The 13,651-nt window shown below is 35.3% G+C and overlaps 3 protein-coding genes across 6 annotated transcripts; 2 read left to right on the top strand and 1 right to left on the bottom strand.

The window, feature by feature from the left end:
* Positions 1-19: 19 nt before the first annotated feature.
* On the top strand, positions 20-1,043 carry LOC110373795 (peptidyl-prolyl cis-trans isomerase-like 1). Its single transcript, XM_021331157.3, has 2 exons — positions 20-366; positions 445-1,043. The coding sequence occupies exons 1-2, from the start codon at positions 296-298 to the stop codon at positions 887-889; spliced, it is 516 nt and encodes a 171-aa protein (XP_021186832.2). The 5' UTR covers positions 20-295; the 3' UTR covers positions 890-1,043.
* A 2,427-nt stretch (positions 1,044-3,470) lies between these two features.
* On the bottom strand, positions 3,471-13,185 carry Wrm1 (wurmchen 1). 2 transcript variants are annotated; one of them, XM_064039369.1, is made up of 4 exons: positions 13,139-13,185; positions 4,582-4,598; positions 4,088-4,310; positions 3,471-3,853 (listed from the first exon to the last, which is right to left on the bottom strand). In XM_064039369.1, the coding sequence occupies exons 3-4, from the start codon at positions 4,287-4,289 to the stop codon at positions 3,621-3,623; spliced, it is 435 nt and encodes a 144-aa protein (XP_063895439.1). In that variant the 5' UTR covers positions 4,290-4,310; positions 4,582-4,598; positions 13,139-13,185; the 3' UTR covers positions 3,471-3,620. The 2 variants fall into 2 exon arrangements, with proteins under 2 accessions (XP_063895439.1, XP_021186826.2); XM_021331151.3 differs by lacking the exons at positions 4,582-4,598; positions 13,139-13,185 and adding an exon at positions 4,436-4,575.
* LOC135118117 (uncharacterized) lies at positions 4,610-10,492 on the top strand. 3 transcript variants are annotated; one of them, XM_064039263.1, is made up of 6 exons: positions 4,610-5,260; positions 7,695-7,901; positions 8,140-8,256; positions 8,904-9,020; positions 9,242-9,334; positions 9,447-10,492. In XM_064039263.1, the coding sequence occupies exons 1-6, from the start codon at positions 5,221-5,223 to the stop codon at positions 9,764-9,766; spliced, it is 894 nt and encodes a 297-aa protein (XP_063895333.1). In that variant the 5' UTR covers positions 4,610-5,220; the 3' UTR covers positions 9,767-10,492. The 3 variants fall into 3 exon arrangements, with proteins under 3 accessions (XP_063895333.1, XP_063895362.1, XP_063895384.1); XM_064039292.1 differs by lacking the exon at positions 9,447-10,492 and having other exon boundaries at positions 9,242-9,391; XM_064039314.1 differs by lacking the exon at positions 9,447-10,492 and having other exon boundaries at positions 8,904-9,334.
* Positions 13,186-13,651: the final 466 nt, after the last annotated feature.

Genomic DNA, 13,651 nt, shown 5'->3' with positions numbered 1-13,651 from the left:
ATCACATGCGAGATTTTGAGATTAGTGAGTGACATTGACACTGTGACTTAACTGGTCGGAGTCCTGAGTTATGTGTTTTGCAAGTGTTCTGTTAATTTTTTTTGTTGTTGATTGAACTGGATAGAGCATTTTTATTTTGCAGTTGCTTGTCCGCCTTTTTTAAAAATCAGCAGTGACTTTCATTGGGAGTTGGTGGCGGCGCTAGCACACAATCAACTTCAAAACCTCAATTTTTGTTGTGGCAAGCGTTTGAACTGCTGGCAGTGGTGACTACTTATAAAGAATCCCAGACACGATGCTTGGATTCTCTAACGCTGGGATCCCCGATAAATCGTGGCAACCTCCAGTGGCTGTCATAGAAACAACGTAAGATATAATTATTTACAAACACCCGAGTCTGTTTGGAGGTTCCTTAATTTATTTATGATATTAAATTACTTTCAGAATGGGAACTATGGTCGTAGAAATGTACTGGAAGCATTCACCAATAACATGCAGAAACTTCATGGAGTTGGTTCGTCGAGGATACTATAACAACACAAAGTTCCACAGAGTGATAAGAGACTTCATGATACAGGGTGGTGACCCAACTGGGACTGGCAAGGGAGGCCAGTCGATATATGGACCACAGTTTGACGATGAAATATCATCAGATTTAAAACATACTGGAGCTGGGGTGTTGTCTATGGCCAATGCTGGTCCCAATTCTAATGGATCTCAATTCTTCATCACATTGGCCCCAACACAGTGGCTGGATGGAAAACATACAATATTTGGAAGAATTCAATCCGGAATGGCAGTTGTTAAAAGGATAGGTTTAGTTGAATGTGACAAAAATGATTGTCCTGTTGATGATGTAAGAATAGAAAAGGCATACATCCCTAAGTAGAATATTAAAGTTAGTGTTAAGTCAGTCTAATTTTTCATATTTTGACTTTGAAATACATATTTTGAAAAACTGTTTCATCTAACCTGCAACAGCCTAAAATATCTTAGGCCAATATTAATGTGCTGTACAAGTAAATGTAATTTTACTAAAAAAATATTTTTTATTTTCATAATATTTTCAGTTTAGCCTCCCAACCTTATCCATTTAATATTTCATTCATATTTTAGCAAGTCATATATTTTCTTGAGAAGAGACTTATAAAGCTCTTATTTTTACATTAATTCAGATCTTATTGACTTACAATAGTCTAACTAAAGGAATACATTATCTATCTATCTTCTTTATATATAAAAGAAAGTTGTGTTAGTTACACATTTTATAACTCGAAAATGGCGCAACCTTAGACCCCGGAAAAGGTCACAGGATAGTTTGTGTCACTATCCAAATACGGAAAAAGTTTGCCTGAGACGGGGATGATTCGACAAATACCAACTTACAGAATGAGGCTGAACCTAAAGTACTAGGACAGCATAAATCACAGGAGTAGGTATATATAAATAGCCGAATTTTGATGCAACTGCTCTCCCCGCGTACCTGGATGGCAAGTCGCCTTTGGCACCTGGCTGTCCCTACCTTCGCGCCTTTTTCAATTACCTCAAATTTTTTTTCAGTCGATAACCTAAAAAAAATTCACGATTACGCCTTTAAACGATTGTTTCTCTCTTATTGGATCGCACCAAACTCAAAATCTGTTCAGTTAATTGGTTGTAGGGTCCTAGGTAATTGTTAACCTGAAAACCAGATTCCCACAACCTTTTAAGGGCTGGATGCGCCTCTACATAGTAGGTACATAATAGTATTATGATAATACCTTAACTCGGGGGCGACAAAATTGGCTATCCGCCTCCCGGAGAAGGCTCCGCACGCTACGCCACTGCCTCTACCTCAATATCCAACCACGTTCATGCCCAAAAATTACCCCAAAATATGATTTTCAATCCTCCACATCACATGCCCGTACCATGATAGGCCGTTTATACGCAGCTTTTTTGTTGCTGGTGCCACTTTCAAGCTTCACCTTATATACTTATTCCCATTTTATCCATTCGCATAGCACTACACTTTTTATCATTCTCATCACTGCTGCTTGCAGATGAGTTTCATTCGGCACTTTTATTACCAAACCAACTCCTCAACTATAAAATTTCAAAACATATTTTGTGGAAAATAAAACAAGTTATATTTTTCTCTAATTTATTGGACGGATAATGCTTTTTGTATGAAATTAAAATGCGACATTCGAGTGGGCAAGGCACTAAGTTATAACCTTATTCTAGCTTATGGATTAGTTAGTATACTATAAAATATATATGAAAGAAAATATTTAGAACTAGCTGACCCCGCGAACTTCGTATCGTTTAAACCTTCCCTGGACCTCTACAAACATTTTAAAACCAAAATAAGCAAAATCGATCCAGCCATTCCGGAGTTTTAGTGAGACTAACGAACAGCAATTCATTTTTATATATAAGACTAGCTGACCCCGCGAACTTCGTATCGTTTAAACCTTCCCTGGACCTCTACAAACATTTTAAAACCAAAATAAGCCAAATCGGTCCAGCCATTCCGGAGTTTTAGTGAGACTAACGAACAGCAATTCATTTTTATATATAAGATAATACATAACTTTGTAAAAGCAGACAAGTCTGGTAGTATCCATCTATATATATAAAAATTAAACCCGCTTTCCGTTGTCACGACATAACATGAAAACGGCTTGACCGATTTGGCTGAAAATTAGAGGGAAGGTAACTTAGACCCAGGAGAAGGTTTTAGGATAGTTTTTGTCACCATCCGGCTACGGGACGCGCGTGAAACCGCGAGCGAAAGCTAGTACTTCATAAACTTAAATAATATAAATAGTAGCATATGACATGCATTCTTGAGAGCTATGATATCAAGTCAGTTATTTTCGGTAATACATATCTAAAACTATATGCTATCATTTTTAACACACAAAATGATGTATTTTTTGTGCATGTCTTAAATAATCTAATCCATGGAATTCAAATTACTCTAAAGTTGATACTTAGTAGGAAGTTCAAGATGAGAATATATATTTGATTCATCCTCTAAGCCTTTTTCCCAACTATGTTGGGGTTGGCTTCCAGTCTAACTGAAATACATATTTGATTAAAGAAAATTGTTGATTCAGAAAAAAAATTACTGTTGGAGAAATTATCATAAAACTAAAGAAATATATTGCCTAAACACTACATAAGAATAAAATCAGGCTCATATGGACGGATTCAGCGTTCATGAATCACAGTTACTTTTCAATACATAACACTGGCAAAGTAAAATAACATATAAAAACGCAAAATATAAATATGGAATTTTCATGGAAAATAATTAACTTAAGCCAATACTGTTACCTACATCATTTAAAGCTAAGAAAGTAAAATCTTAACAATATTAGTGCAATAACACTACAATCATAGTATAAAAAAAGAAAAGTTACACACAAAAGAAAAAGTTACATGTTATTAATACTATGCATATGAAACTTTTTGTTCATAAGCATCGTCTTCATTCCAATACTCCTGATCAGCCAGTGTGGAATGGCGGAGGTTGCACCAGCGTGCTCCGAATCTTAAAATAATTATTATCACCAAGAGTACAAATAGAGAGAGGACTGCTACTGCAGGATATATCATCAAAAAGGCCATGATTAAATGTCACTTTCTCGTTTATGCAGCTCTAAATATTCCTGTGAAGAAGTTAGCGGCTGCTGAGATGCCGACGGAGGCAGGTTGTGTTGAGGGCCTTTGGAGTAATCTTCACTATCCTCACTGTAAGGATGGACGTAATGAACTTGTTGGAAGTTGCTCTCAAGCTCTGTGAGGTCCAGAGGTGGCTGTTTGTGTGGTGTAGCTGACCAGATTGACACAAGCCAGCGATTGCCTGGAGAACAATGAACACTGGTTATTAAGTGATAAGTTTTCAGTTAATGTGTTGATAGTCAACATTTTGATGGCAAGGTTATAGTGTCCGACCGCATGTTCAGTTTCGGTTTTGGTTGGAAACTACAAGGTTACACCATTTAAATCATGTCTACTGTACGTTGCTTTGTTTTCCCAAAATTTTAAAACTTAAGTTACATAAAAATATAAGAATACCTTATTTATGAAAGTTTACCTGTATGTTTGTCCAGCCAGTAGTCCGAGTACCTGGAGCAGGAGCACACGACGTTCAGTATAATAAGAAAGCCGAGGATCACCGAGCAAATTGCAATGGCTATGTAAAACGGAGTGAAATCACCGATTTTTGAAACGATAGGGTTTATAGCCTTGTAGGTCCCATTCCCTGTAAAGTAAGTGTTAAATTCAGATGCCGACATTCTTATCAAACTGGTGCCCACCTGTTGAAGAAAAAATCCCAATCAGGAACTTGTAACGAACACTGTTTATGTAGAAAAGCGGCTGACCGCGCCTAAACCCAACGGTTGCTAGGAATGTAGGGCGTGGTAAGTACCAAATTATTTACAAGTTTTTACGTCGATCACTTCAATTGTAGGCAGTATTTTTGAAGTTTACTTCTATTGTACCATATGGAACTCAGGTTTTAGTCAGTATCACAGATTTAATGGGAAACAACAAATACACAAACAAATTAACAAATTGTAAACGTACTTAACGTACCGCTTGCTCAGGGGGGAGACCAGGGGCTGGTCACTGCCGTACTTGACTAGATTTCGGTAAAAAATTTAGAAAAGCGCCATCTGCAATCCTCTTCCTAAAGTATTTAATATCTTCAAGTGATAATAGATGGCTCTTTAATCAAAAATTAACTTCCATAAAATATCACTAAAATTATTGAAATCTAAAAATTATTTTATATATTAGTATTACGTAGGAAATCTATCAATTATTTTTATTAAATCTGTACACTATTTTATATACATAAATTATTTTTCTATAATTATTTTTTTGGTTGGCAATAAACCGTGCCAACTGCCAATGCTGAAGTTAGAATTTGAATTTTAATGGCGAGTACAGTACATACAATTTGTGTGTTAAGTTTTCGTCCATTTAAGTGTTTTCTGCTGTTGACTTGCGTTGATTTGAGTTTTACTCATCCGCTGTGTTTTCGGTGAATTAGTGAGTGAGTTGAGCTGTGCTCCTCTGTTTCATTGTTTCACATAACTTGCGAAAAGACGCCATTAGTGTTTAGTATTATTTGCGATAAAGACGCCTTTTGTGATATTTGTGAAATAGACACTGTTATTGTGTTATTAGCGATTAGAGACGCTTGTTTGAGTGCATATAATCATGCCGAGGCGGTGCGAATTGGGATGTTCACACAACCCGGGTAAGTGCTTTCTTTATCAAGTTCATAGTACCTAGGGCCCGATTCTGTTAATAGTATCATTAAGTTATTAATATCAAAATTGAATAGAAATTAAATCGCAATATCAGTTTTAACCATTTCGGGCATTCTGCTACTAATATTTATAAGACCAATCGTATTCCAACGACATTCGATTGGTTGCTATTGGTCTGCCGTTTTGGTTTATAGGTACATATTACCATATTATTCTTAGTCTATATTGCCATATTGCCTCAAAGTCGTGGTGGCCTAGTGGGTAAAGAGCCAACCTCACAAGTATGAGGGCGTGGGTTCGATTCCAGGTCAGGCAAGTACCCATGCAACTTTTCTAAGTTTGTATGTACTTTCTAAGTATATCTTAGAAACCAATGACTGTGTTTCGGATGGCACGTTAAACTGTAGGTCCCGGCTATCATTTAACATCCTTGGCAGTCGTTACGGGTAGTCAGAAGCCAGTAAGTCTGACACCAGTCTAACCAAGGGGTATCGGGTTGCCCGGGTAGCTGGGTTGAGGAGGTCAGATAGGCAGTCGCTCCTTGTACAGCACTGGTACTCAGCTGAATCCGGGAATTATTCCCAATAGTCCCTCTAGCTGTCCTCCACAATTGTCTTCCAGTTATCACCGGGTGACAATTTGTGCCGACTGTTCCCTTTGAAAACTGACTAGAGGGACAAATGGGAAGTCTATTTCTCAGTTGTCACCGGGGTGACATTGCTACGGTTCCTTCTTCCTTCCTAAGAAAAAAATTACCATAGATTTCAGGTTTTTATTTATTATGTTACATAGAATCACAAAAAATATATATATTATTATTTTAACTAACACAATGTCAACAGGCTTACAAAATCGATTTTTTATAGTAGTTAATACTACTATAAAAACAAAACAACATTATGTTTCCTATAATAGGCACAATCACAGATAACTTTAATTAATACTAATCACAGATAATCACTAATGGTTAAGTTAAAAGTGCTTATTAGTCGCATGCTTATTTGTAACACAGTTTGTAATCTTGTTAAATTAAATAAAATTAAGAAAACGATTGGTGTTAATAGAAATTAATAATATGTGATGTACCTATTAAAGGAAACACAATGTTGTTTGTTATAAGAAATAAAACCTGAAATCTATGATAATTACATTTTTTTTCTTTGGAAGATTCTATGTAGCATAATAAATAAAAACCTGAAATCTATGGTAATTACATTTTTTTCTTTGGAAGGAAGAAGGAACCGTAGCAAATGTCACCCCCGGTGACAACTGAGAAATAGACTTCCCATTTGTCCCTCTAGTCAGTTTTCAAAGGAACAGTCGGCACAATTGTCACCCGGTGATAACTGGAAGACAATTCCCGCTATCACCCCGAGGACAGCTAGAGGGACTATTACTACATAGTATAAAACAAAGTCGCTTTTTCTGTCATGTGTCATGTTGTATGTCCCTATGAACGCTCAAATCTTTAAAACTACGCAACGGATTTTGATGCGGTTTTTTAATAGATAGAGTAACTCATGAGAAGGTTTTATGTATAATAACATCTATTAAATAATGGAGAAATACTGTTACCCGTGCGAAGCCGGGGCGGGTCGCTAGTTGGGAATAATTCGAATCGGTTAGACTGGAAGCCGACCCCAACATAGTTGGGAAAAGGCTCGAGGATGATGATATTGCCATATTGCAATCGTAAATCGTTTGCAGACAATATGATTCATTATTGAATCACAGAAAAGGATAAACACGTTTATTTAAAAGAAAAATAGTGGAATGCCACATACGCTTCAATCGTAATTGAGTCGTGATTGGATCTCAGTCGGATGTGAATCGCATGTCGCTAAAGTAAAATTAGCAGGGCAGGATTCTGCGCAATTTTTCTTTGAAATAAACGTTTTTATCCTTTCTGTCATTCAATAATGAATCATTTTGTCTGCAAATGATTTACGATTGCAATATGGCAATATAGACTAAGAATATTATGGTAATATAGACCAAAATGGCAGACCAATCGCAAACCAATCGAATGTCGTTGGAATACGATTGGTCTTATATTAGTAACAGAATGCCCGATATGGTTAAAAAAGCTGTTGCGATGCAATTTCTATTCAATTTTGACATTATTAACTTAACAGAATCGGGCCCCAGAATCGTGCTCCTGAAAGCTCCTAGTCATCCGGATAAACTTGTCATCACGGGAGATACCAACTCAGTCAATTATAAGGTTGGGCGTTTAGAGAAACACAGTTCCTTACGAGTAACCATTTATTACTGAATCCCATATGAAATGATACATGATTTAATAAGATAGACATACATAGATAGACACGCGCACACATACATAGGTAATAGGTATTCATTCATACATACACTATACAATATCAGCATACAAACTTCATATTTTTGTAATTTATTTTTCAGGTGTGACACAACATCAATTTCCACACCCAGAAAAGAATCCTGAGTTATTCAAAGCCTGGGTTAATATAGTTGGTGGAAAACTGGAGACTGCAGATGATATCAAATTTTACAGAAAGCGAGTCATCTGTGACATACATTTTGCAGACAAGTTTAAGAATCGCAACAACCGTTTAAATAACATAGCTGTTCCTACTCTCCATCTTCAGGGTAAGATTTAGATCTTTATTCTTGAACTAGATCGCAATGCCACCTACTGAGTTAAAATTGCCATTAAGAAAACAAAATTCTTAATTATTCACAATTAAACTGAACTGAAATCTTTTAGGCCACCTGTTTGCAGTATATTAATATTTAATTGGATATAAAATGCAGTTCATTCACCCCTTAACCAACTCGGTGAAGGTTGTTGTTTAGTGGGATCTTAGACTTGTTTTACTATTTCCAGGTGCTCCATCACAAGATGCTCATATGCCTCCTGCAACTCCACATATACCAACTGAACTTCCTATGCCTGAACATAATATATGGAATCTGCCTTCTACATCAAAGCAAATAGTCACTGGTACGTAAATGCTTGGCTACCTACATTCTCAAATTATGTTTAACTAGCTGCCATAATTAAATACTGCATTTTTTATAATAATAATCCCCATGGGGCCACCTTGACGTGATGGGGAAGGCATGAACGCTTAAAGAAGTCAGTAAGAACTAGACGACCCTGTGCCAATTGGTAAACATGAGGTACCATCAGAAAATATAGTCATAACACCTCGGCTAACCCTTTCCAACTAACGGTCCCAACTTCCCAACTAACCTTCCCTTTCCCTTTACCTTCTCTTCAGTGTCTGATAAAATATATATCTTATTACTTTAAAATATGTACTCTGCAGTCACCTTCTCTCTTTCACCTCTTAACTTTTCTTTTCTTAAGTTTTAAAACATTGCTCCTAATATAATTTAATGCGACTACGAAATAGAGTAATAATACCCCAGGCGGGTACCGGAGCTAATCGCGATGGAGAATCCCGCCCCTTTGTATTCTGGGTGGGGCGACGCTTTTAAATTTCATTTTTTCATAGATACCTTTAAGGCCACCTGTTTGCAGTATAGTAATATTTAATTGGATATAAAATACTGTTCATTCACCCTTAACCAACTCGGTGAAGGTTGTTGTTTAGTGGGATCTTAGACTTGTTTTACTATTTCCAGGTGCTCCATCACAAGATGCTCATATGCCTCCTGCAACTCCACATATACCAACTGAACTTCCTATGCCTGAACATAATATATGGGATCTGCCTTCTACATCAAAGCAAATAATCACTGGTATGTAAACGCTTGGCTACCTACATTCTCAAATTATGTTTAACTAGCTACCATAATTAATTACTGCATTAAGTAATATGTAACTGTTGTGTAGTCATTACAAACACACTTCAACTTGATTTATTGTAATGACAATTTAGGTTAATAATCCTCATGTAACTCACACTAGTAATTTTGATGTTTACAATGACAATGGTGAATTATTATTATTTTATTTTCAGCTGCACCTCCCAATGCGTGTGTTATAGCAGCAGAACATAATTATTGCAGTAAACATGGTATACAACAAAGACGGAAACTTAAAGGAGACAAAAGTAAGTGCCAATGTAGTTTATACCATAAGATATCCAAAAAAAATGTTTATACATAGGCTACTTTTATCTGGGTGTGGAAAGTAGTAAAGTAAAAGTTTTTTTTTTTTTGCAGAAAAACTGAAATCAACTTCATCGCTGGAGAATGAATTAAAGATTTCAAGATTCCAAATGAAGAATTTAAAAACCGAAATTATTCGGTTACGTAAACGGAGTAGTAGTTTGAAAGAAAGATTAGCCAGCGTTGATAAAATTAGCAATACAAATTGTTTAAAAAAAATAACGAGAAATATGACAACTGCAGCAAAAATATTCACAAACATGCAGTACACCCAAACTCACAAGAGAGCTCGTGGGCGGAGGTTTACTTTAAAGGAAAAAGTTTTGTCTCTCCATGTACAAAAAGAGTCCCAAGAGTTATACTCTTTTATATAAATACTTTACATTGCCCTCTATAAAATCATTAAAAAGGCTTCTTGCGAAAATTGAAATAGAGTCGGGGCTAAATAAGTTTTTATTCATAAAAATGAGAAAGACTGTGAAGGAATTAAGTCCAGAAGATCGCCTCTGCTGTCTTATTTTTGACGAGATGTCAATATCGCCGCAGATCCATTACGACGGATCTAAGGATAAATTAAAGGGATTCGCTTGGCGTAGTAAAAAAATTGCTGACCATGTTTTAGTTTACATGGTCAAAGGATTAAAGAAAAAATTTAAACAGCCTGTTGCATACTTTTTTACAAATTCTGTTAACAAAGCAGAATTAAAAGCCTTGACTATAAAAGTCATTAAATATGTTCAGGGTACAGGGCTTAATATTTTGTGCACAGTGTGCGACCAAAGCACAGTAAATGTCAGTGTAGTGAATGAAATTATTGAAGATAGTAGAATAAAATTCATAAAAGAAAATAAGGAATGGAGACATGATGTAATGGAAGTAGGGAAATCTAAAATTATCCCATTATTTGATGTCCCTCATTTATTGAAAGGGGTAAGAAACAATTTACTTACGAAGGACTTAAAATATTTCGACTTCGAAGAAAAGGTTGAAAAGACGATAAAATGGGAATATTACCAGAAAATTTATGAAGCGGACAAATTACATGGTGAATTAAAAATATGTCAGAAACTAACTGATGAACATATTTATGTGGAGAAAATAAAAAATGAAGGTCAAACACGCAACCCAAATTTTTAGCCGCAGTGTTGCTACAGCTGCAGAACATTTATCTGCTAGGGCGATTTATCTAATGAGTGCCGCCAAGTAATTACATTTACCAAAATGATGGACAATTTATTTGATTCCTTAAATTCAAGCTCATTTAATATGATACATGGAAAAATGTATAAATGTGGTGTTAGAAACAATTCTCCTCATCATGAATTATGGGAAAATGCCAAAAAGGTATTAAAATCAATAAAATTTATTAAAGTTAAAAAAGAAAAGGAAAATAAAATAAGATTAATTGAAACGAGTTCGGTACCTTCAATAAAAATTTTATACGTACTATTGAGGGCATGCAACAGTTGTGGAAAATATTATCCCAAAATATTTATTTGATACAATGATGACCAGAAACTTTAACCAGGACCCACTGGAAAATTTTTTTGGGAACATTAGAAGTTTTGGGGTGAGGAATACGGCACCCAACACAATTAGCTTTGAAGGTGCCTATAAATCACTTCTTTTAAATAATTATAACTCACCCCATTCACTTAACGCTAACTGTGAAAATGATGACAATGATTGTCTTCAGACATTGAGTTTCTTTTTGGAAGACAAACTTTTAGAAAACACTTCTAATGTTCCCAGTAATGAGGTTCTACCATTTCAGCAAGAAGAAAATGACGAAATTGAGGTGCCTTTTATAAATTTAAATTCTGAGCCTGCTGATGCTGGTCAGGCCAATTATGTATGTGGGTGGGTGCTGGCTAAATGTTTTAAAAAAGTTGCTAAATCATGCAGGCACTGCAAAACTGAACTAACTGGCGACAGTCAATTAAAATCAAATAGTTATATAAGGGCAAAAGAATATACAAAAGGAAAACATTGTCTGTTGTATCCCAATATAGTGGCGGAAAAAGTTTTAAAGACATACAAAATATTGTAGTAGAAATTTTGAAAAGAATGTGCCAAAACTAAATTAAAAGAAAAGATAAAAATGTTTTAGACATATTTGTGGATTATCCTTTCACCTGCGATATCCACAAGATAGAATTAAGAAATGTTTTGAAAACATTACAATAAATATTTTGGTATATAGTTGGTGCCGCTCAATTAATCGAATTTTATCAGGTAAAATCCAATATCGTGATGAGGATGATGAAACTAAACTTTCAGCACAAATTTATTACAATAAACATAAACATAAGTAAATATGATTTTTATTTAATTCCAGGTCGCCTACTAAGTACTTTCTAAATGTTCCTACATAACGTTGTTCTGTTGAGTTGTAGTAATCTGTGTTGTATTTCCATATTTCAATAAATAACTATTTTCTACATTCTGTGGCTATATTTTGTAAGTACGTACGTATGAACAAATTCCCTAGAATATCTATAGACGGTTATTCGTCATCTCGACACTAAACTCACCACGAATGTGTCGAGTTGGTGAAACTCAAAATTTGTACATTTATCATGTCGTCAACTCGCCACGTCAAGATTTTAATTCGTGTCCAGTTAGTGAAACTTAGATTTTATCACTTTTATGTTTTCGCCAAGTTTGGGAATCAACTTTTCGCGTTTCAAACGTTTGCAAAATGGACGTTCAGTGGCCGATGATGTTTGTGACACAATGTATCCAGTTGGCGAAAACATAAAAGTGATAAAATCTAAGTTTCACTAACTGGACACGAATGAAAATCTTGAGTGGCGAGTTGACGACATGATAAATGTACAAATTTCGAGTTTCACCAACTCGACACTTTAATGGTGAGTTTAGTCTGTCGAGATGACGAATAACCTGTAGACAATACTGATGTATACATGTGTGTGAAATGGGATGTACGCACACATAAACAATTTGTTTCGGCAGACGATACCAGATGGCGCTTCAAAAATCGTTTGAAGGTTGCAGAAAAAAATCGAAGTGGGTTCTCTATTCCCAATCTATTTACTATACTCTATGGGGGAGACACTCCGTACATTTTGACAGCTAAGTGAATGAAGAGTCGCCACCTTTTATTTGGCCCGGAAACTATTTACTATCTAAAAGATACTTTAAATTACCAACAGATGGCACTACACTATAATCGTTTTTGTTTGTCAATATAAAATTATTTATGCAATATTAATTAGAGAAAAGTATGAGGAAAATATTAGACACTTAAAAAAAAGATAAAATAGGCGAATAAATTAAATACGGTTTGAAAAAGCACAAATATCAATTTTAATCTAAAAAGACCTGGTGTCAGTATTCCAAGTAACTTAACAAAACCGATCATCGATCATAACAAAATCTCAATATGGCGGTTTTTGCATTCTGCGTACACGCGTATAAAAAGTAATAATACATAATAATTATTTGTTTTCCTTCGACCTTTTACTATATTAACGATGACATTTTCTATTAGGGTAAGTAGCATAATGTAACTATAACGATAACCAATGTTATAGTTACATGGTGCTATTTACCCTAATAGAAAATGTTATGAATATGATGCATATATATTTTTATAGCTATAGCTATGTAGGTAGTTCGGGGCCAATTTAGAGAGAGATGGCGCATTGACAAATAGGTTTGCATGATTATCACGCAAGAGGGCTCTCTTTTCCCTATATATTACTTTACTCTTTGCGCTTGCTTCATACAAGCGTCATTCCACAGAATAAAAATATGTGAATGAACTGAACATTCTAAGCTCGATGGAACTGAATTGGTGACTTGGCGAGTGCATTGACTTATAAACTATATGGACTGGAAATACCATCGATATTCAGGGTTACTTGTAAGTAGAATGCATCCTTTCATGAGGTGACAGTATAGGTCAATACGGACAAATTTGACCGTGGGATACACTGGGCAAAAGTTAACCCGTTTCAAGATAATCGAATTTCAAGATCTTTTCTTAACAAGTCGTCAAGGTACACGTATACATTTTTATTATCAGTTAAAAGTCTCGTTTTTGCGGATTTTTGTGTGTTTTGTGCCTTTTTGGATAGCTGGATAAATGTAGATGTTTTTTAAGTATTCTGCACAAAAAAATGAAGAGTAATATTTTTGAGAAAATAGCTAGGTACTAAAAAAGTAATTGCTGTTCGCTATAATTTCCTCTGTGATTTGTACAGTTTAATGGTTTGTTATTATGAAGTGATTCA

Source organism: Helicoverpa armigera, chromosome 1 (genome assembly GCF_030705265.1).
Source record: "Helicoverpa armigera isolate CAAS_96S chromosome 1, ASM3070526v1, whole genome shotgun sequence".
Lineage (NCBI taxonomy): Eukaryota > Metazoa > Arthropoda > Insecta > Lepidoptera > Noctuidae > Helicoverpa > Helicoverpa armigera.
The sequence above is the reverse complement of the archived record's forward strand: the minus strand, read 5'-3'. Positions and strand labels throughout refer to the sequence as shown.